The sequence below is a fragment of the Haliotis rubra genome, unplaced genomic scaffold (assembly GCF_003918875.1).
Source record: "Haliotis rubra isolate DU_JTF1 unplaced genomic scaffold, ASM391887v1 Scf398, whole genome shotgun sequence".
Lineage (NCBI taxonomy): Eukaryota > Metazoa > Mollusca > Gastropoda > Lepetellida > Haliotidae > Haliotis > Haliotis rubra.
Genome location: NW_025767077.1, coordinates 444,846 through 470,512, shown reverse-complemented (window position 1 = coordinate 470,512; position 25,667 = coordinate 444,846). Strand labels below are relative to the sequence as shown.

At 37.8% G+C, this 25,667-nt stretch overlaps 1 protein-coding gene across 2 annotated transcripts in view; it reads right to left on the bottom strand.

The window, feature by feature from the left end:
* Positions 1-22,671, bottom strand: part of LOC124286983 (autism susceptibility gene 2 protein homolog) — a 249,675-nt gene extending 227,004 nt beyond the window's left edge. For both annotated transcript variants that reach the window (XM_046723445.1, XM_046723447.1), the window contains exon 1: positions 22,244-22,671. In XM_046723445.1, the coding sequence (XP_046579401.1) occupies positions 22,244-22,486 (243 nt within the window). In that variant the 5' untranslated portion in view covers positions 22,487-22,671. The remainder of the gene's footprint in view (positions 1-22,243) is intronic.
* Positions 22,672-25,667: the final 2,996 nt, after the last annotated feature.

Sequence of the window (25,667 nt, the reverse complement as noted above, 5' to 3'; positions counted from 1 at the left end):
TGCGTGAAGGAGTGACAGATTGAGTGAAGGAATTGATGAAAGAATGAGAAGAGTAAAAGAACGGATGGAGTGAAGGACTGAAATAATTGAGAGAGAGAATGACTGAATGAAGAAATTGATAAATGAAAAGAGTGACTGAATAAAAGAGTAGAGTGAAATAATGAAGGGAGTGTGTGAAGGACTGACAGGATGAATGAGTGAAGGAAGGATTAATGAAAGAATGAGTGAAAGAGCAAGATGGAGTAAGTGAAGACGTGAAATCAGTGGGTGAGTGAGTGAAAGAATGGAATGATTGAAGAAACAGGAATGAATGAGGGTGGAAGTGGGTGAAGGACTGCGTACCTGTCCCCAAATGCAAACCACACACATTCAGACACTACAAATAGTGATTAAGCCAAACCAACTATTCCCCATATTGGCGACTCTTACAATAAAACAACCACGAGATGCAAGGATCATTTCCGATCCCACACTCCTTGAAGAATAAGCCCCATTTCTCTGAAAGAAACAATCTGCAGGTAATATTATCAAAAACACGTGACAAAACACTTCCAGGATATAAACACATACTTCCACGGAAGATCTCCTCGGATAACCCCATACGGAAATACACTCAAGCTCTGGCCTTGAAGGAGCCGAACATAGGTGATAGTGCCTCAGGTGGGTCAAAGGTCGACTAATACATGACATGTCATTCAGCTTCCAGCTTCGTCATTTGACATGTATGTTAGGGATTAAATCATCCAAGTAGGTTAAGCAGCTATCGGGGATTCAAAGGCACTCAATATGACATTAAGAGAATTCAGATCTATTCTGCGATGCATTCCGACAATGTTTCAGAAAGGATGCATTTGGCAGTTTGAGTGGCATTGTTCGACTTTGAGGTGGTTTGCCGCGTTTGGCAATTTGAGAAGTTACTGGGTTGTGGAGCAAATAGAACAAACTTAATAACCAGTGACATTTCTTTACATCGCTTCAGTGATATTGACAGATATATTGCTGTCTTTTTTAAACACCACCAGGAAATTAGTGTCAGAAAGTTAGACACTTGTCCTGAATATTTCAAATGCTGTCTGAAAATGTCTCAAGCTTTACTTCATTTTCAAAAGCTATTCTGACATATTGAATTCCAAATTCCTGAATGATCCTGACAAAAACACAAAAATGCTGACCAATATAAATCAACACTAAATTGTTACACAATCAGAAACAACACTGAACTGCTACCCAAACTGTTACCACACAAATTTTACCTATTAAGAAACATACAAATGTTACCCAATCAGAACAAACACTTAAATGTTACCAAACAGAACCATTACTGAAATGTTAATTAATCAGATCACAAAATGTTACCTATTCTGAAACAACCAACAGTACCCAATCAGACCAAAGCCTCAAATGTTACCCAATCAGACCAAAGCCTCAAATGTTACCCAATCAGACCAAAGCCTCAAATGTTACCCAATCAGAAACATCACTCAAATATTACCCAATCAGAACAAACCCTCAAATGTTACCCAATCAGAACAAACCCTCAAATGTTACCCAATCAGAAACAACACTCAATTGTTACCCAATCAGAAACAACACTCAATTGTTACCAAATCAGAACAAACCCTCAAATGTTACCCAATCAGAAACACTCACGATCACCAAAAATACTCCAAAAGCTCTAATACTAATGTACACCAAATACCATATTCAAACAGTAAGAACACTATCACGAAAGATCTGCAAACAAGCGAGGCCTGAAAGACACAACAACCCATTACGATTAAAAGCAACCTTCTGTTTCCTTGGTACCTCTCCATTATCTTATTCCTCGAAATAATTCCGTCCACAGCTTATACCAGTTGAGCGAGCCAGGACAGGCTGGTTGTCAATTCATGAAGAATCCAGGGAAGGTTCACCTCACACCTGCGAGAGTTATTTGCACAACAAGTAGAAATACACAAATCTTTCCAAACAATTACCGGTGTATTTTGCCACGGCTGGCGTACAGGGCACCTCAGTGCAGGGTCGGGCTTAGATTTGGGTTCAGATTGAGGTGTGCAATGTATAAGTTGTATTAGTACCATGTCTTCTGTAGCTTGAATATCAGTGGTTGATAGAATGAGCACCATATTAGTAGCAAGTCTTCTGTAGCATCAATACCAGTGGTTGATAGAATGAGCACCATATTAGTAGCAAGTCTTCTGTAGCATCAATACCAGTGGTTGATAGAATGAGCACCATATTAGTAGCAAGTCTTCTGTAGCATCAATACCAGTGGTTAATAGAATGAGCACTGTATTAGTAGCAAGTCTTCTGTAGCTTGAAAACCAGTGGTTGATAGAATGAGCACCATTTTAGTAGCATGTCTTCTGTAGCTTGAATACCAGTGGTTAATGGAATGAGCACTGTATTAGTAGCATGTCTACAGTAGCTTGAAATCAGTGGTTAATATAATGAGCACCATAGTAGTAGCAAGTCTTCTGTAGCTTGAAAACCAGTGGTTGATAGAATGAACACCATATTAGTAGCATGTCTACGGTAGCTTGAAAACCAGTGGTTGATAGAATGAGCACCATATTAGTAGCATGTCCTCTGTAGCTTGAAACCAGTGGTTGATAGAATGAGCACCATATTAGTAGCATGTCCTCTGTAGCTTGAAAACCAGTGGTTGATAGAATGAGCACCATATTAGTAGCATGTCCTCTGTAGCTTGAAAACCAGGGGTTGATAGAATGAGCACCATATTAGTAGCATGTCCTCTGTAGCTTGAAAACCAGTGGTTGATAGAATGAGCACCATATTAGTAGCATGTCTTCTGTAGCTTGAAAACCAGTGGTTGATAGAATGAACATCATTCAACACTGCCAGGTTCATAATGTTTGTTGTTTAACACAGTTAAAAGCAATATTCCTGCTATATGATCCAAAATCCAATGATTGACATCACGAGCATCAATCCACACATTTGAGATTCAATAATCAACCAAATCAGCGTCACCCTCCCCAATCCCAACAGGGTGTTACCTTTCCTACAAAATTAGGGATCTATAGGGCCCCCATTACCAGTTAAAATGATCCTCACATTAAGCATGAGGGTTACTTTGACCTTCAACACTTGGGGTCTAAAGGGAACCCCATTACCATCTACAAGGATCTTTACATTTAATAGGGTCTTGTCAAGTAATGAAACAGCAATGTACTGCACTGTAAGGTTGAATAACAGGTACTCAATATTTTTTTGTCAAGAATTTTACTTTACTGCACATATAATATACATATAGATATCTGTGTGCGTGCGTACGTGAACATATTTGTACATATTACAAGCACATTTCTGTGTTGAATAGGACATGCCTGTCAATCAACCTTACCACACCAAGATACTATCTAATTCTATCACCATTGCAGCCAAAAAACCCACTATCTGCCCTTTCATTCAACGCCAGTCTTAAAATTCTGTTTTGCTATTTCCCTTGGAAAAATGTCTCCAGCGACGTTACAATGACTCTTACCATGCAGTATTCATGATCATTTAGACAACGACTGCGATACCAACGACTCACTGTATAAATAAAACCTGCGGAAGAAATGCTAACTGTTGTTCACTGTCAACAAGATAAGACTATGCAAACACGAAAGTAATCACACACAGCACAGACAGTGAGTATTTCAGGTAACTCAGCAAGGAAAATAAACACCGTCGAACAAAGCAGTGACTCTTGCCTTGCCGCTGCTAAAGACAACTCATATTGTTTTGGAAACTGATCACGTTCATAGCTCTGGGTTCAAAACGATCCCACTTCATAGACTCGCTTCCTCGAAATTGACACTTCCCGGAATGTTTAATTGACGTACATAAATTGAAATGGACGTGTACAGTGAGCATCAAGGAAGCAGCTGTTTATTCAGCAGGTTGGTTGTTTCTTTGATGTCTCGTTGTACATCATGGTGAGCACTGAGGGACTTAAAACATTTCAAATGTGCACTTGCTACTTGAGTGGCAGTTGGCCTGTCAGTGAAATCAACATGCCCTGAAACAAACAACTTGGGAAGAAGTGTTAAGGTTTTGCAGAGAAAGAAATAGGTGTTAGGTGAAATAGACATGATCCTTTGTAACTGATTATCACCGACACATTAAGATGGTGGACAAGCTACATCTTCATCACTTAACTTCGCATCTTGCCCAAAACATAAATGCTCTCTTGCTGCTATTTAAATGAGTTGGGTTTTTGTCAATATTCCGGCAATATCACCGAAGGAGACACGAGGAATAATCTTCGCACAGTGTGATACTATGGGGAATCAAACCCAGGCCTTTGGCGTAATGAGCGGACACTATAACCACTAGTCTATACCCAACTGCCTTGCTACTATTTCAAGATGCAAGTCCGAAAAAAAGAACTTACCATTAAAATGGTTTTGTTGCTCTTATTTAAATAAGTCATAAAACAATCCAAGATAATTTATAATAAAACTAGCAAAATAGCAACACTAACAGATCTTTGAGGAAATACATAGGTAAAAGAAAGGTTATCTGAACTGAAGCCCCTAACATATGCAGACTTGATACAAAAACAAATATCTTTGCATTCCCTGGGTGTACATGCATATCATTAAGAATTCATAAATTACTTATCACATAGTGTTGGGATTCACACCATCAGCAGGTAGTACATGTGAAAATGATTTTTTTACAAAAATTAAAACTCAAAAAGAAATTAAGAAACGAATAGTGTAGTAATTCATTACGGATAACTACTACTTTATATCATGAATGCAACGTATGTGATCCATAAAGTTTGTCTATATTGTACTTACCAACTTATAAAATGCCACTCAAAGAACTAATATGGTATAATTTTTCCCAAAAAATAAAAATTAAAAAATTAAAAAAATAAAATTAAGAAAAGACAATCTGGAAGAATAGATGAAAGGGCAATGTAATAAAAGTTAACAGTACAATATACATCATTTCCATGAATATCGAACACAAAAGGTCTCTACTTCCATCTGAGATTAGGACGTCAACAAGAGGATCATCCCTTCTGTCACTGACAGTATCATCAGACTAGCGATCCATCACAGTCCTCAATGACGGGTTATACACAGGCTTACAGGATGTACGGCCACTACATCACAGTAAATGTCACTTGTCGGCTTGATACATAAAACTCCCGTCACTTACATCCTGCATCACTACATGCAACAAGGATACACTACATTGGGTGTGACTGTTCCCACTGATGATTCAAGTGAGAATAGAACCCTGGCTTCACCCTGACAAGCTAACACTATGACCACTCACCTACGGACTTATCTATTATTCATATATCCTTTGGTCTATTTATCCGAGAAAGGCTACAGTCAAAAACAGTTTTGAAGAAGTCAAATAAGTACAGTAAAAAGAAAAGTGATTGCTTAAACAAGGAAGTTGTAATGAATACCAGGATATGTCAATATCTTTTAAACTTTAATCAATTTTGTCACCACTATAATTTTGATTACAGAGATGATTGAACAGATGAAACTATTACATACAATTTAGATAACTGCAGCAAACTGCAGAAAACGCTGTGTTTTCCACGCAGATATCTTCAAGTATCTGTGGTTGGTGGTCAGCGTCAGATCCCATGTATTTTAACAATGGTCATCAATATCAGGGCATGCATATTTCAGGGCATGTATATCTCAGCAATGGACACAGCTGAATGTGCCTGATCATCAATATCAGGGCATGTATATTTCAGGGCATGCATATTTCATGGCATGTATATCTCAGCAATAGACACAGCTGAATGTGCCTGATCATCAATATCAGGGCATGCATATTTCAGCAATCGGTCACAGCTGTATGAGATAAGTTTCACTTACAGGTCATGCATATATCAGGAACATATGGTCACTATACTTACATAGTCAGATGGATTCAGTGTCATCTGACACAGGAACTGTTCTAATCTGATATCCCTTTAGATCTCACCCCAAAGTATCAAGTAGGTCCAATTAGGTCGCCATCAAGTGACTTTCACCAACTGAATATTTTATCCCTTTCCAAATGGCTGCTGGCAGCGCTGAAATACTTTGTCTGTACTGGTGCATACGCAACACCGCTTAATGAGACTGATGAATTGGAAATAAATACAATTCCAAGTAGTATTAGACGGGACTGGCTTCCCTGGGTTAGGTATGGATTTTTACACTTTAATTTGCATTCCTGAAACATTACATGGGAGCAAATTGCCTTATTAAGTTAATGCGAACTTTAAGGAATGATCCTTCTTACTCTGAAGAGGACTTCCAGGACCATTTCTGGGCAAAGATATTTCAAACAAACATGTATTTATGTTCTTGCAACCTCACTAGGATCAGTTTCTCATTCTGCTGCTTCCTGACAGTATGCGAGAATCATTGCCAATCAATAATCATTATGATAAGGAAAAGGTCTGATAGTGAAACATTCTGATGTTCTCGTAAGAATAATTGTGCTTGATGCAAATCTTACATGAATGATAAAGTAATTTATGAAGTATAAAGGTACAAATACCTGATGATGTTAATAATACATTTCAGTTATTGCAATTGAGTTTTGTATATTTCAAGCACCTGCAATTGTACATTTCAAGTATTGATTGTTGTAAATATCATTTGTATATTTTATTGACTATTAAACATTTCAAGCATCAGAAACTGTTATTGACACTTGTGTGTTATTTAAACATCTGTTTATTTAATAATCTGTAACAGACTAATGTACATTGAAAGCAGTTTCAAATGGCAATCACATATTTCAGGCACAAGATATTGGCAAAGGTACACAAGCATTTCAACAAAGCATCTGTTGTGTATTTCAAGCACCTATAGACAATTGTCAATTTCAAACAACCACATTATACTATAGGCACCTGCGATATTGTATACTAGTATACATTTACTTTTTCCAACACATGTAAGCACAGATGAACCTGGAACCCACTAGCCTGAACTTCCTGCACTGATGATATGTAAAAAAATGATATTTCTGCAACAAACCAAAGACGCTTTTCCTTGACCTCTCACACCATGCCAAACTGAATGCTGAGCTACAATCCTATCACACAGCCAATCAGATTCATATGTTCTCAATCCTGTAACTTCATTTCCCACAGGTTGCCAGCTGACATGAACAAAATGACTTACTTCCATCCCTACATCCTAATGCCCTGTCTAAAGTGAGGGACCATCTCAAGGGCATAAGAATTTGTATCCCAAATGAACTTATATTTGCCTTCCACACATGCAACTAACAAAAAAAAAGATCTGATCAATCACCGCAGACTGATTTATCCCTCGCCAAATTTTATTTAGTGGCTCCCACATTTTTAAAAAAACACGAGGCACGACAGAAGATGGGAGACAGTCGTGAACTGTCAGGCGATGTCCATGATGGATAGCTGATCCTGTCCCACTCTCCATTGCTGACTACCAGACCTGATGGATGGTTCAGATGGATCGGGCAGTGTTGGTTTTCCCAATCAATATTCACCCTGAGATTGGAAGTACATTGTGGCTTTACCCAGCTCTGATGGGGGCCTGTCTGTATTACAACCAGCCAGATTGTTTCAAGATGCAGCTTGTCTAGTCATACTGTTTCAGGAAGCTTCTTGTCTAATCTGATTCTTTATAGAAACGTCCTGTCTAATCAGATTGTCTCATGAAGCATCGCATCTTGCCAAATTGTCTCATGAAGCATCTTGTCAGGCCAGATTCATTTCATGGAACATTTTTTTCAGACCGGATAGTCTCATGAAGCATCTTGTGAAGCTAACTTGTCTCATGAAGCATCTTGTGAAGCTAACTTGTCTCATGAAGCGTCTTGTGAAGCTAACTTGTCTCATGAAGCATCTTGTCAAGCCAGATTGTCCCCTGAAGCATCTCACCAGGTCAGATAGTCTCATGAAGCATCTTCTGAAGCCAGATTGTCCCCTGATGCATCTTGTCAAGTCAGATAGTGTCATAAAGCATCTTGTCTAGCCAGAATATCCCCTGAATCTCCTTGTCAAACCAGATTGTCCGATGAAGCATCATGTCAAGACAGATTAAACCCAAAAAGATGCATTTTGTAAAGCCAGATTGTACCCTGAAGGATATTGTCAAGCCAAATTATCTCCGAATCATCTTGTCAAGCCAAATTTTCCCTTGAAGCATCTTGTCAAGCCAAATTGTTTCAAGACTTCTCATCCTGTCTGGGTAATGAAGCATCCTTTATAATCTACATTCCTCCAATCTCGTATTGCTTGTCTGCCATTTCTAATCCAGAGCTGAAGGATTGAGGACAAGGGCCAAAATAATTTGTCAGCACCACCACTAAACAAAGGCCTTTCAATCAAAATAAATTCTGTAATCACAATCAAACAACTACCAAAATAAATATTGCCCAATCATACCAAAGCTTTTCCAACTAGAGGATAGACGAAAATAAACTTGTCACGAATGTACATCGCCTTGGTAGTAAAGCCTAAATCAGATGGTAATAACCCTCAGTGTGGTTCTACTAGCTGTTGGCAGGATTCAGCAGGGACTTATAACTCGGCAATGACTGCTGATCTAGACAGCCTCTCTCAAGCTACTGGAGGAGAGTTCATTTACAGCTCCTGCTATCAACTCTGTAATATGCATGCAAAAGACATCTGTTGACATAAAATGTGTGATGTCATTTCATGTCAACTGAACCAATTATCAACAGAGTGTGAAACAATCTGTTTATTTCACATATGTAATGGGAAATTTGTAACAGCATGTGTTGAGGAAGATACTGTTATACAATGCTATACAATAAATATCTTATCTATGCAATAAATATCAATGACATACACCTGTTATCGACATGTTTGGACGTCTATTACACCAGTTAATTAAACCATTGTCTATTTCACTAAAAAAATAACAACAGATTTTTAGATCTAAATTAAAAAATAAATATTATGTTAAAATATTATCATGATACTAGTATTTCAAAGAGAAATATTATCAGAGATATATAAATGATATTTTTCAGACATTTTCCCATCAATATTCACCCAATATTCATAATTTTCATACTCGTGATGAATATCTATTCAAATGACGTTCAACATCTGTTCATCAAATTCTACTGACAAGGATCACAACTGAAAAAACTGCAAGATAACATTAAAAAGGTATGCATTTTTCAAAGCAATACATTCAGGCGCAAATTGGTAGTAACATGATTTAAAGTATATAAACGGCTTAATGAATACTAAATAAAGCAAATAAATCAACATTTTTAACAACTTTATCATTCTGCCCACCTTTCAAAATAATAATTCTATTCTTAACAAAACACCACCTGAAACAAGTACATATTCATTAATCATTATCCAATTTTCATTTGCAATTAACAATTCAAACTGTAATTGACTTATCAGTTGCTCTCTATAAACAAGAACGCTAAAACGAGTAATTCTTTTACAATCAATGATTCATGCAGTTGGTTGACTGTCGCCTATCTATTACCCTGTCTGTGTAAGCGAACAATATACACTGCTGTCAAGACTAGCTGGGACATACATAACACCAGATTGCACAGTGCCAGCAAGCCTTCGCATCAGGTTGCTTCCTTATCTTCTCAAGCACTTCAGGCTGATCAGAGATTAACCCGCGGACAGGATAGAGTTTCAATTGTTTGTTGAAATTTTCTTTCATTAAACATACATTGAGATTGTTTGGTTACTGCCAGGGGTAAATGGCAGCTCATCTCATTTCTTTATTGAACATGACGAAAATTGCCAACATAGCAATGATTGGAAGCCTTTTTGTAATGAAAGCTGCACTTATTATTTTTCCCTTGAGGACAAGTATTCTAATGCTAAGACTTATCAATCGAAAATCATTTGCTGAGGTTATATTTCTGAGATTACTAATCCCCAATGTCTTGATTTACCAACTGAAGAGCAAATTAACATTGAGGTCAATCAAAGGGGAGATCACTCTAATTCCAAGTATTCCTCTAATTCCAAGATTGCCAACTACATGTTTCACTGTGGCTGCAGTTATGCTTACATATGAAATCAAAAGCACAAAAGCAATGGAACCTGAATTTTATTCCCTAGCTGTTGAGGACGTGTCGAGGAAAATGTCAAGGAGACCAGGCTGTTCGAATTGAGAGAAGTAAGTTACTCATAATTGCAGAACAAGATGGCGGTGCAATCAACAAGACCACTTCCGCAAAAACATGATCAGCAAGTATGGCACTTCAACACCACAAGTGCATGCAACTCCCAGCCTCATCTACTGACGCCTGTTATGTACAACCCCGAACCAACGTGCATTGCGATATGCTTGCAATATGGGCCTGCTTAGCTCATTAAGGCTTGTAGGCCTCCACCGATTGCTGTAATGGCTGGTTTAGACTGCTGACTAGAACGTGTGAGAGTTGACACTGCATATACTTTGAAGGCCCTGCCTGATCCATGGGTTGAGTTGGTACTAGCCCGTTGTCTTGCCTTGTAACTTAGAGGAAGGTTGAACATCATTTTCCATGGCTATCCGACCCCCAGAGCCATGGGGATTAATAGTCTAGAGCTGAATTACAGTGTTGTCGTGGTTGACATTGTCTGCATAGAGGTCTCTATAATGATTACTTATGATCCTACTTATTGTGTAAATATGGGTTTTATGCACTGTATGATCCTTGTCAGAATGTGACTATGGTCAGAATGTGATCAAGGTCTGAATGTGACCATGGTCTAAATGCGATCATGGAATAAATGTGATCATGGTCTAAATGTGATCATGGAATAAATGTGATCATGGTCTAAATGTGATCATGGTCTGAATGTGACTATGGTCTGAATATGACTATGGTCTGAATTTGACTAAGGTCTGAACGTGATCACAGCCTGAATGTGATCATGGAATAAATGTGATCATGATCTGAATGTGATCATGGAATAAATGTTATCATGGTTTGAATGTGACTAACGTCTGAACGTGATCACGGTCTGAATGTGATCATGGAATAAATGTGATCATGGTTTGAATGTGACTATGGTCTGAATGTGACTAAGGTCTGAACGTGATCACGGTCTGAATGTGATCATGGAATAAATGTGATCATGATCTGAATGTAACCAGAATCAAGGCTACCATTGCTAAATGAGAACAAAGCAAGAGGAGTGCATTAAACAAGTGTGGACATGTGGCATCATCGCACTCCTTCTGAACATGGGTAGCAGACGACCATTTCAGAAACAATGACCACAAAAAAATACTTTGAAACAATCGACAAACAAACAGCAAATAATACTTTTACACCAATCCTTACAATGTTTTGACACTAATATCAAACACACAAAAGCGCCACTACTTCAGAGATGTATTTTTGTAAACTGAACAACAGCAATGGTAAATCTGTGGATCAGTTTTAACAGCAAGCATCTAACATGGGCCTTGGTATTTACCTCATGTACCATGCATAAACTCCACTCCATCACTATTCCTGAGCAGTGTATCTAAGCCTCCATGTTCTGTGCAGGCATTTTGAGCTGGAGACAAATTGCGCTGAAATCTCCTAAGAATGACAAAACACTCCCACCACTAGCCCCCAATTACTGTAAATTCTGACCTTCTCACACATATACAACACAGATGAAAAACCCTCCACCACAAAACATAATCCCTCCAAGACAGACTTTCAATCAAATGAACATGGCACATTCTATTCGGCAGAAGGAAAGGAATGTTCATTTTGATCCTCGTGTATATTCTACCCCTAAATTGTGACATGTACGACATCAATACATGGTTAACACAAACAATATGCATGGGAAGCCATTTACAGATTACGCATCACAAGACCAAGAATATACTCCAGCGTTACACCTCATTAACTTAACTTAATCGCATGTAAACAGCCCCCAGCTGGAACGCTGAGCTGTAGGATGAGAAACTGTATAGAAGCATGCAATAGAAAAGTCAATTACAACGTTACATAACAGCAACACTATACAACACAGAGGGAACTGCTGTAATAGGTGTGATATTGACAAGTCAGTGACAATATTAACCCCTGGGATATAGAAGGAAGTACGCATGAATTAAACATGATGTTACTAGATTTATTACATATAAAGTCACTAAACGAACTGTGACTTGTCAAGAAATGAAATAATTTTTTGCAGACATACTTTGAATACATACTGATAACAGCTCACGAGACATGTCTTGCATGACTGATACAGACTTTACAAATTCTTCAATTTTTGCATGTTTTTATTATTAACAAAAGCTTGAATTCCATTGTTACTTTTCCATAAGCTAATATGTCAGAAAATAAATATTAGTCTATGTAACACAACAATTTTCTCTATTGCCAAGTTATAAAACTCTCCAAATAACTAAACGAAGCATATTCACAGCAGTATTTTCTGTCAATGTTAAATTTAAAGTATCTAAACACAGACACCGAATTCATCTTCTGATACACAATCGTGTAAACTGAAACGGAACACTGTGCCCTGGTTTGAGAGGGAATCCGTATCAAGTGATACCATTGCTCTGATCTATTTACTCTAATGTTACGCAGCAATGTTTACATGCTGCAGCCATTGATAAACATTACAAGATATGTTACCCAAATTCGGGGCAGTGACCCACCTTAAGAAACTTGATATACATTGCCATTTTGGACACAGAATATTTGCCTAAACAATAACACTATTTATTAGGTCACCACCTGTTATATCATTAGACTAGATTATTTCAAATAATTGTTAATTTGTTTGTGTGGTGAATCCAAACTGTTTGTTGCTAAACGCTGCACTATCTGACATTGTCGAACAAATGATCAATGATACATAAAAGTCACACGTGGTCCAGATACCATGACGCACAATCAACAAGTCAACAAGTCTGACCTCTTGATTCATTTGACACCTTACTACAAGTACAAGCAGAGGTTCTTAGGAACCAGATAAATGGCTTTAAAAAATAAACATTTTGTGTAGTTAACTTTGTGAACATTTGAAAGAGAAATTTATTTAACTACTCAGATTTACGTGTTTGAAATATCTAGCAATAACTGTTGTAACTATAATTAATCCAAATGTATTTATTAACCTTTGACTGCTCTTTCCGATCACCATTATGGCAGGCCTTCAACAAGTGAACTATGAACTATGCCTCCTGCGGGTACTCTTCAGCAACAGGGATGTTCCCACTTTCATCGTAGGGATGGGGTAGCACCACCTGTGTGCACTGAACCATTAATTAATGTGTCTCACAACTGGGAGATCTCACAAATGGGAGGACACCACTAATAACTAACGGGATCAAGTTAATATGGTCAGCCCCAAAATTCTCCTCACTGAAATTTTTTTTCAAATTTTCAAGAAAAAAAACAATATAAGCAGAGCCAGTGGTGCTTCATTAAGTATTAAAGTTTCGAGTTTGACTTAATTTTTAACATTACTGATGCATATAGCTGTATCTCTTCTAAAGTGTACACACACATGAATATGTTGCTGTAACAGCCAGCATACGAGCATCTATTCAATAACATCAACAGTAGACAGGTATTGTCCCTTGGTGATTGAAACGTTTCATAACATGCCTGCAGTCAATATCACAACATCACCAATCCCTGTGAAACAATCTCGAAACATGATCCTCAGCTTTGAAAACTGGTCTCCATGAAATGGAATATTATTCAGTCATTCATGGACAGGTTTCAAGTGTAATCATCTCACAAAACTGACATCCCTAAACACTAATACAATTGTTTATTTTAATATACTTGACTTTCCGTGTTATTATTTCAGTTTCTCTGACATAAAACTGGTTAGCGATTCATTCACAGAGGTCAATCTTTATCCAGTGTTTGAAACAAGCACACAAGTCAAGTGGTCCTTGTTATAACCAGAATGTTAAAGGTTTAGCAATTTAGGGTCCCCGGAGAGGTCCCCCTTTAAATTTTAACACAGCCGAGACCTCACAATGAGACTGACAGGCTCACAACCAACGTGTTCAATAGAATTTGCTGCAAGAGTGTTACATACTTTTTACAAAGGCAGGACCTGGAGTCAGTACAGGGCTACTTGGAAAGTGTCAGGAAGAGATGTATTAAACATTTGTATCTATCCCACTATTTCATAACAGACCCATAAATATGAAACACGTGAGGATCTGGGTTAGCATTGATCTTCAGCCACCCATGCTTGTCGTAAGAGGTGACTAACAGGATCTGGTAGTCAGACATGTGTCGCAATATCTTAATTGCATAGATTGATGCTCATGATATTGATCACCGGATCGCCTGGTCCAGACTCGATTATTTACAGACCACTGCCATATAGCTGAAATACTACTGAGTGTGGTGTTAAACAAACTAACACAATTACATACAAAGGGCTTTCATCATTTTTGGAGGTTTGGCAATATACAAACATTAATATGAACTTACACTGCTGTTTAATATATTTCTTCATGATATCTGAAGTCTAAGGTGGTCTCCTATAAACACTGGCTTCTGACTACCTGCCTCACTAAAGAGAAAATAGTTCCTGGGGTGATGTATAAAGCTAATATGTCACAACAGCCCTCACACAGACATATTTCACATTCAGATGAAGAAAACACAGTCACAATCCGACCTGACTGACAGAAACAATTAACAATGTACAGAGGTGTTTGTTAAACATAGCAACACTCAGGCACAATGCAACACTGAGGATCAGACCTACAAAAACTACTCTGTTTCCACGACCAGACCTATCCTGGTGTCGAGCTGTTAATACCACAAACTGTTTTACAAATACCAGGAACATACCAGCCCAGTTAAAAAAGACAGGTTTTTATTCATTATTACTCAAAAAATACAACAAGGGGGAAGCTGTACAACAAATTTCCACTTGACACAAAGACGTGTTTATGGGACAGATGTTTGTGGAAAGTGTATGATATTCATTGACACTTTTTATTTCAAGGAAAGGTACTGCTTCACCTCACCTTGAATTGTGATAACACACTGACACTAATCTAATTGGAACTTTTCACTGAAACTTATACCACCGATTTTGCACACTTATATACCAGGCAAAAAACATTTCTGCCCATAAAATATCAGTTAGTATTTTGTAAGTATGCAACCTGCAATAAATTTTGACAGAAGGAATATAAGATATTGTCAGCCTTTGAAATTCATGCACACCTGCAAGACTGAGACAACAAAATTAATTAAGTAAATTATGTTGAAGACGAGCAAAATTCAAGCGAGAGTTGTCGTCAATGACTAGCAACATTATGCTATAATTTACCAGTTTTCATGCAGGTCTAGCTACAACGAGTGAGTGAGTTTAATTTTACGCCGCACTCGGCAATATTCCAGCTATATGGCGGCGGTCTGTAAATAATCGAGTCTGGACCAGAAAATCCAGTGATCAACATCATGAGCATCAATCTGTGCAATTGGGAACCGATGACATGTGTCAACCAACTCAACTCAACGATCAAGCAACAAACACTGAGGGACTGCATTAAGTTTTGACCTACTCTCCTGGACTAGCTGTTAACAAGCCTACTTTTTCTGATGCCTCAAATACCAGACAGGTTTAATCAACAGACAGTGCTATATTTTACTTCTAAGTCACTCGATCTCTTGAAGTAGGCTAAACAAGATAAAGGCAGGCAAAAAAATGTCATTCATGATTCAATGGCAACATGAACGTCAGCTTGAATAAACAACAATTGAACTGATTTATTTCTGATATCAGAACATTTTCCCTGCGAGTGAGATAACGCAATGATCAGCTGTTAATACAGCGTCACAGCTACATACAACATTATCCATGACACATGGAGCACTTGAACACTGTCAACATAAAAATTTAGAATATATGGACTGAATCAGAAACCTGTGACAATATTTTAATATTTTTATATTTAATCAGCGCTTTCAGCAATGCCCTTGGGTGGTGGAAGCCAGCGCTATTTAAATACTCTTATTATTATTATTATCACTGTTAATAACCCAATCCTGAGTGTGATGGTGTGGAGAAATCTGGGCAAATTATACATTGAAAATTCTTATGAATCATAATAAAACCACTCCAACATTGAGACATAAATTGCAAAATATACTGATCCTGTTAGCAAGACAACAAGAAACACACTCACAACCAATATAGATTTTACAAGTGTTGTACACTGAGCTGAGCGAATTTACAAAAAATATATAAAGTTTCTAGTGCTACAATATCATTATTGATAATTTGAAAGATCACTGAATCATTTCAATACATCTCGAAACTTTATAAACAAACATTCAATCAGAAAACTGTGTTTTTCAACTGATGAGAAAAAGCAAATAACTCAGAAAGATTTACACTGAAATAAAAACAAATATGCAAGTAATGTACATTTCACACTGAAATTGACACTCTTATCAACACGATATGCCTTAGGGCACAGTGATATACATATGTTATATTTCAACATACAGCCTTATCATGGTAATTGTATAAATGAAAAACAGCAACGAATAGCCTGAAAATAACACCAAACAAACATTTATTGATTACTCGTTCAGGTTTAGAAAAATCGTAAAAACAGCATATATTTACTGATTGCAAATAGCAACAGATTAAAGTGGTATATTTCCAATTGAATAAAGAAAACAGACCATTGTCATTTCAATAGCAAGGTGTCGGATAGACTTAACAGGTTGACACACAAAGCAAGATTTGCTAGAGAAACGACTGCTCAATAACAAGTCAGTGATTCTATTCACAGGACCAATGAACTGCATACACAACAAACAGCGGTGTGCTGTTACACAGGATAGTCGATTTCTTGCCAGGCCCTAGGTTATGTATTACTGGATAAGGGCAGTTGTTGATTACAAAAGCTGGCTGCTTCATTGGCTGAGGTCTGGCTGGTGGACCTTGTATCACCATGGGTCAGTGGAAGTGGGTGGACATTATGTAATGCTAATTACTGGCTGCCTTTCACCTTTGAAATAACACTTTAAAAGGGCAATACACTTGATAAATGCAATTAGCTATTTGATTGGTTTATCAGAATTGGTTGTTTGAAAGGAATATATACCGAACTGATAAAGTTAGGGATAGTGAATATTTTGGGGGATTTACTTATGTGAATGTAGTGGCTGGCAGTGGAGACATTAACTGTGGTACTAAGAAGTGAGCGAGTTTAGTTTTACGCCGCACTCAGCAATATTCCAGCTATATAAGCAGCGGTCTGTGAATAATCCACTCTGGACCAGACAATCCAGTGATTAACAGCATGAGCATCAATCTACACAATTGGGATATGATGACATGTGTCAGCCAAATCAGCGAGTCTGACCACCCGATCCCGTTAGTCGCCTCTTACGACAAGCATGGGTTACTGAAGACCAATTCTAACCCGGATCTTCACCTGGATCTTCACAGGTACTACTAAGGGACACAGTCCAGTTAAAACAACTTGTGAAATACTGTTTCTGTTAAAACAACTTGTGAAATACTGTTTCTGTTAAAACAACTTGTGAAATACTGTTTCAAGTTAGTGATTTCTGGAAGCAGCTTCAACTGTTTCTATTAATCCTCAAGCAGATTGACATTTTTTATTAAGCAAATAAAGGACTAAGATTATGATTTCCAAAAACATTTCGAAGTACACATTTAAAAACTTCAAAGAATCAGAGTTACATGTAATGCTTAAAAGGCAAGCACAGTATCTTGGGCTTGTGTGTAAGTTCATACCAAGCCATTGTGACAATTAGGATTAGAAACAAACTGAACAATACAAGTTAGGATATATAACAAGTTTTATGGATAATAACTTCTTTATTTTCGTGAGTGCGACGTTTCGATACAGATTCTTGTACCGTTGTCAAGCAAGAGTGATACATGAAACGACTTCTAAAATGCCACTCAAACAAGTAATACAAGTTAGGGACTGGTGAATATTTGGAGTAAATCTTTTAGTAGGAAAGACAGAAAACATAATTTCACAAAAATATCTCTTAAACTATTAACGTTCTTTGTTCAGTGTTTATATATTACCGTTTCAAAACAAAGGATTCTTTATGTGGAAGATGTTTGCTGATGTAACGTCTCAAAGTAGGGACTTCTAAATCATTTCAGGCTGGGGTTATGACAACCACTTGATTTAACCATACTGGTGGCCAAGTACGTGATTATCAACATCTTAAACAAACTTGATGAGAATCTTTGCTACAGCTAATAACGACACAGAAAGCTGGCCTGGCACTGACAACTATACAGCATCACTTTCACCATGGCACTACCACAACATCATCACAATGTTTCGGCAGCTGTAGAGATAGCGCTGTTTGTATTCTAAACAGTAAAAACTGAAGTCATTGTTACAGGAGAGACTCTCTAAATAACAGTGAATTCCTGAGACACTTACAAATTGAGGGTCAGGTCTAGGGGTCGGGGGTGAGGTGTTGGGTATGGTACACACAGAGAGAAAGGAGCACGTGCATATGAAAATACTTTTTGTGCAACTAAATCCTGTCAATTCCCCAAACACTTACGATTTACAGACATAGCTCAAAGACTACTGTCACTGTTTCTACATGGAACGGTAGTGCGATAAATATCTGGTATAGTGTATATACACCAGAGAATGAAATATCTCTGGATCATGTAAATTGTTAATCGTGGCAATATAGATAGAAACTCTACTATCCATATCATATATACAGATATGTAAATTACACAGATAAATAGCCAATATATCACAGATGGCAAATATGATAATTTAGACAATATAGATAGAAACTACACCGTATTAAGCAGACATGTTTCCAAGTTAATGTGAAGACCATGTCTGGTGTCCCCTGCTGTGATATTTTGCTGGAATATGGAATATTGCTTAAAGCTACGTCGAACAAAACTCACCCCAGTTAAATGAACACTATGTCAACAGCACTTTCTTATAATTAGTTGAGTGAGTGAGCGAGTGAGTGAGCGAGCGAGTGAGGTATGGTTTTATGCCACTTTTAGCAATATTCCAGCAATATCGGGGGGGGGGGGGAGAGGGGGAGAGAGAGAGAAAGAGAGAGAGAGAGAGAGAGAGAGATGGGAACACCAGATTAGCTGTTGGAAATAAAGGGAAGGGGGTCTTCAAGCTCATCTGCTTCGGTCTAATATAGGAACCCCTAAATCTTCACTTACATGAAAGATGACAAGCACGACAAGAACCTCCTGACTTACAAACACAGGTGGTATGGGATACGATTCAACCAGTGATTCAGAGAACACATGATATGGATAATGTTACAAGTATTTCAATAGGTCTTTCCTTCACAGACGTGTCTCTACTCATTATTTACAACAGAACATTATTAACAAGCTATTTTAAGCCAACTGGAGAGCTGTTGACATCAGCTGTGAGGTGGAGTCTGTCAGCTTCATCCAATATTCACATATTATTTTCTGAACAGGGGTCAATGAGTCTAGTTTCACACTGTTTTGAGTGGCTCCTTGTGAACAGTATTCAGCTGTATGTTTTGAGCGGCTCCTCCTGAACAGTATTCAGCTGTATGTTTTGAGCAGCTCCTTCTGACCAGTATTCAACTGTATGTTTTGAGCGGCTCCTTGTGAACAGTATTCAGCTGTATGTTTTGAGCGTCTCCTGAACAGTATTCAACTGTATGTTTGGAGCGGCTCCTCCTGACCAGTATTCAGCTGTATGTTTTGAGCAGCTCCTTCTGAACAGTATTCAGCTGTATGTTTTGAGCGGCTCCTTCGGAACAGTATTCAGCTGCATGATACAATGTGCGACTCAGGCAACTCGTCTGAAGTCAGATTCAGATAGAATTCTCACTAATAAACTCAGCAAGCAAGTCCATATAATGTCTCCAAAACAAATGATGATAACAGACGTTTTGGTTTGTAGACGCCAACCTTTTAGCACAGACTGACGATTGAGCATCAGCTTCAGGAAAACACTTAGTGGTTATCTTCATCAGCAGGTACATCAAGACAATAGGTGAAGTAATCACTGGTTTAACATCACGTTAAGACTATTGCACTGTGCAAGTATGAGTGTCTATGTGTGTGTGTTCATACTAGTCCAGACCAATGCTGTTTTTATGGTGCCAGCAATTTGAGACATCATAACACAATTTTACATGGGTATCTCGCTCAGACACAGTAAATTGGCTTAGAGCAGACCAGTTTCATTTTTGTCTGTTTCTTGTTTAATGCCGCACTCAGCAATATTCCAGCAGTATGAGAGCGGCCTGTAAATAATCCAATCTGGACCAGACAATCCAGTGACTGAAATCATGAGCATCAATCTACGCAATTGTGTTCAGCAAGTCAGCAAGTCTGATGACCCAATCCCATTAGTTGCCTCTTAAAACAAGCATGGGTTGCTGAAGACCACTTGTAAACCAGATCTTCGTGGGTCCAGTGAAGATCAACCCTTGAGTTATTTCCTTAATACTGAGAGTCAGGCAGGGACCAACAAGTACCATGTTTTACCATGTTTAGTGTGACGCGAGGGTTCGAACCCTTTATGAGTGGCATCTAGAAATTGCGAATGATAGGAACACTTTATGGGCATACACAACTGCCTTGAAACATATTTGTTGTGACAATTTGATATATTTCTCTGGCAAGTGCTCGAGAAATGTTACAAGAAGTATACCAAATATGGTATAACTTTGATTTAATGAAAGAAATTTGATTGAAAGTATTTTGCACTACACAAGCACCATTAGTTACATTATCCATGATATATGTATTCTAAACTAATCATAAAGGTTGAAACACCAAGGGTCCTTGTCATAGACCTTGGGCAAAAGATGAAGATTTTGCAGTCTTTTGATACAAACACTGAAGAACTGCACTTTAGAGTCCCAGAACCATCTTTAAAAACACTGTATTCTTACTATAATACCTCTAGTAACCAGAAACATCAAGATCAATTGGATGATGTCTGTATGATCTATAGATCAGGCTTGTCATTGAAAACAAGCTCTTCAGTATCGACATTGATCTTAAATTACACTAGGTCTGTGGTATTACTTTATGTGTTCAGAATCACGACAGATAGTTAACAAGGATCATTAAGATAGCTAGCTTAGTAGAAAAACACACTGACGACATGACATCTAAATGTATATGCTGTCCAGCATAAAATGTCTGTATACTCAAAAGCACTTCACAGGCAATTTGTATGTTTGAATGCTCCACATGAAAATAAACACGGTGGTAATGAATCAGCTTTGAGAAAAAACAATTTTATGACACTTTAACCTTTTCCATAAAATCATTTGATGTTTGTATACCACTTTCCTCCTGGCTGACATTGCAAAATAGCAAAATACTGCAATATTATATCCACATGACATATTCATAACTCGCCTTTTCATTTTGCCCATGAATTTGTATTGACTTAAATAGAGTCAATACTGTTATTGCAAATCAATTTTTCTGCCTATCTGATTATGGGTTAGGCATTGCTTTCATCAGACTAGCGGTATTTGCAAAATCAATTGTTATCAAAACAAGATGTCAATTAAAAGCAAATAACTGTGAAGGGCCCAAAATGGACTGAACAGTTGTAGACAGGTTCATTTGATAAACATGTATATTGAGACAGGTGTGATATGTATTGAAACTGGTTGGTGTTAATTCAAATTCATACATTGTGATGGACACCTTGATAGCCTAACAGAACTATTTCACACTAGTGTAAACTTGTCAATTTCATGGAAATACACACAGGTGATATACACACGTCCGAGGTGAAATGTACAACGCCCTTGATAAACACCAACGAAATCAGACGTTAATGAGGCGAATTAACTCCCTTGTTTAGATTAATGATAATTGAGGTAGTCATCACGGAAGTAGCAGGAACACAAGGAGATATGATTTTTAATCCTTAATTTTAAGTATCTCTACAGCTGATCTGGTGGTCTCTGATAGACCCCTCTGCGCCTCACGAGCCAGTTGAAACGTGCCCGAGATCGGCAGCCAGAAACTGACACTAGTACACACAAAAGACGGGGGATGCGTGCAGGTGCGCTAAAATAGGATGGGGGGAAGCGATCGATGATTTAATCCAATCTCCCCCTCAGTATATAAACAAATGTGGTACATACCAGAGCACGCACGTGTATTTCGGCCATATGGGCTCGCTGGCAATATTACCGTCTTTGTTGTATGTGCTTGCGATCTTGGCTAGAGCATTGAGTGAGCACTTACCTCCAAATCTTCTAGGCTTTTGAAGCTGACTATAGCAAAACCGTCGATGATATCCTCTTCTACCGAACTGTTCCTTCGTCTCCTGGGCTTGCCACGCCCCTTATCCTTGCTAGTGCGGGGTGGGGATTCATCCCCTTCATCCCCACTAGCATCTTGTGTACCCTGTTTTTCCTGCTGCAACTGATATGCTCTCTCACGCCGCCTGTTCCGCTGAAAGCGCTGTGGTTTAGGTTCGGTCTCCATCGAAACTCCGTTCTAACTGGAGCCAAACCACACAAAAAATTGCCACATCAGCTACTACAGAGGTTTAACTAGACGATACGGTACTCCAAAATGGAAATATATCCACTTAGCGTGTAAAAATCCTCAGAAAACTGAAGCGATCGTATCTTCCAAGTGAACACGATTGTTCAAATGGCGGAGCACACAATATGGCCGAACAACGCAGCTGTCTCCTTCCGCTGGGGCACAGCTAGATATAGTGCGCTGGTGAATGAAAGAAGAGCCCAGTTTCTACATCGTTCCTTTGCTGTTTGCAAAGTTCGGCGTTGGATTTTTACTGTTTATATTCTATCTCTGTCACAACCAAGATTTAGTTATAGATTGACAGGATTATCTCGAATCGCGCGTTTAAAACTTAGACGTGAAAGTTGGGCGTTAAGCTATTGAGCAGATATCTGGGGACACTGCCGAGATTCGTTTAAATTGTATCTAGCTTACACTCATTCGCATTTTTGAAGTTTCAATAAATCTGTAAACCTTCAGTGTTTTATTTTATTTGTTTAATTTTTTTTTTTTAAATAATTTATTCTGGTTATGAACTGATTGACATTATCATGTGTATATTTATTATTGCAATCAGCACACAAATGAGCCAAAATATTGATTGAATTAAGATGAAGAAGTAATTTTTTACAAATAACATTAAATTTCTTCTTTTTTTTCCAACTTATTGAGATGAAGTAGTTGTTATCATTTCGTCATCCATTATGAAGGTGTCATTATTGCAGAACAAAAAATATAAAAATTAGTTTATACAAAAATAGTACTTTTTGTGTTTATTTTATTACAACGTGTAAAGTAATTTAAATCCTTTCGAGGGACTTACACAAACGGTTATTGATTACCCCGTCTGTTCAATCAATCAGTCACTTCGATTAATCAAGGGTATCGAGTTATAAACAATAGGCTGATAAGGCCCAGCGGAGTGCAAATATCGATGTGGTGTTAAGCCGGTGTTAAAATAGCACTCTCATCGGTACACGCAACTTTAGGATGTACCTATCAGAGGCTGGTAGGGAAAGAACCGTTAGGACTTAACACCCCTTCCCCACCCTTCCCGCACCCCAACGCTAGTCACATTAATAAGAAGTGGATGTTTAAAGAAACATCTATACACATATTCATTTAATAAATATTCATGCATTAATCACTAGCATATATGTTGTCTAAAATGTAAATTTGATTCAAAACGAAACTATATATTACATGACTTAATTATCTCCCCAAAAGGACTTAAATTGCTTATATATCCATGATTACGTTTATTTATTTTATTGAAGGTTTGTTTTGAGTTTCAAAGAGTCCGTGTTGATATTATCAAATGACACAATATTTATTGCAGCTTATTTTATTGATTTATTATTCCCCAGACAAAAGCACATGCCACATAAACGCAAGCCTCGACGCGTTCTAAAGTACTCGTGTTAATGTTCAGATGGAATATATATACAAGCGTTTTATCTTTTGCGATTCATATTACCTGTGATGTGATAATGTTTGCCTTTCTTTACTATCTGAAATCGGAATGAATGTTCGTAAGATGAGCTCTCATTGTTTACAATGACAACCAAGGTATTTAAAGTGGCGTAGTAATACACGTGTTTATTTCAGTGTTGTGGGGAATGACGATTATAGTATGGGAGATTAATGTTGCTTATATCTGTGCTAAGCCGAAAACCAGATCTCATCATACTTAAAAAAAGACTTCTTTAGATAACATGTTAACTGTTAACGTGTTAATAAAATGTAATGACTACTGTAAACGAACAAAGGAAGATGCCTGTGTTTTAGTTAGTGTTTTTTAATTATATCCATTTACAATTCAATGCCTACATGTGAAATTCTGTGAGATCATTTAAATGAAAGTTATATCATTGCCGCTAGTGTCAATGTAATTACCGATAGGCTGATTTCAATGGCATTAGTTTTTTGCATGCGCTATAAACTAATAATCAAAGACGTAATTAGGGTATGAATATTTATAAGCCCTTGTTGAAATAAAAGTATGTTGTATTTATTGTACGTATTTTACATCTAAAGCATTAATTGCCAAATGACAGTTTCGACATCTGGGTGATTTGTCATAGTTACAGTCACGTGCGCGTCAGGACGTGACCTGTGAGTAGACGTTTGGATATTCGCATTTGGACTTTTACACTGTTCACTTATATTTATTTACATGTGAAGAGAATAACTGCTGCAGTCGGGATATGTCGCCGCTTGTTGTTGTTGGTGATGGTAGTGGTGATTGTTATAGTGACGATGATAGCGGTGCTCGTAATGCTGACGATAGTGTTTGTGGTAGTGATGAAAGTGATGTGGTTGTGGTAGTGATGACGATGGTGATGGTAGTGGTTGTAGTAGTGATGATGATGGTGATGATAATGTTTGTAGTAGTGATGATGGTGATGATAATGTTTGTAGTAGTGATGATGATGGTGATGATAATGTTTGTAGTAGTGATGATGATGGTGATGATTGGGTTTGTAGTAGTGATGATGATGGTGATGATAGTGTTTGTAGTAGTGATGATGATGGTGATGATAATGTTTGTAGTAGTGATGATGATGGTGATGATAATGTTTGTAGTGGTGATGATGATAGTGTTTGTAGCAGTGATGATGATGGTGATGATAATGTTTGTAGTAGTGATGATGGTGATGATAATGTTTGTAGTAGTGATGATGATGGTGATGATAATGTTTGTAGTAGTGATGATGATGGTGATGATTGGGTTTGTAGTAGTGATGATGATGGTGATGATAGTGTTTGTAGTAGTGATGACGATGGTGATGATAAGGTTTGTAGTAGTGATGACGATGGTGATGCTAGTGAGTGAGTGAGTTTAGTTTTACGCCACACTCATCAATATTCCAGCTATATGTCTGGACCAGACAATCCAGTGATTAACAGCATGAGCATCGGTCTACGCAAATGGGATACGATGACGTGTCAACCAAGTCAACGAGCCTTACCACCCGATCCCGTCAGTGGCCACTTACGACAAGCATGGGTTACTGAAGATCAGTTCTAGCCCGGATCTTCAAGGATTGTTATGATAGTGCCTGATGATGATGATGATGATGATGATGATGATGGTAGTGTCTGTAGTATGATGATGATGATGATGATGATGGTAATG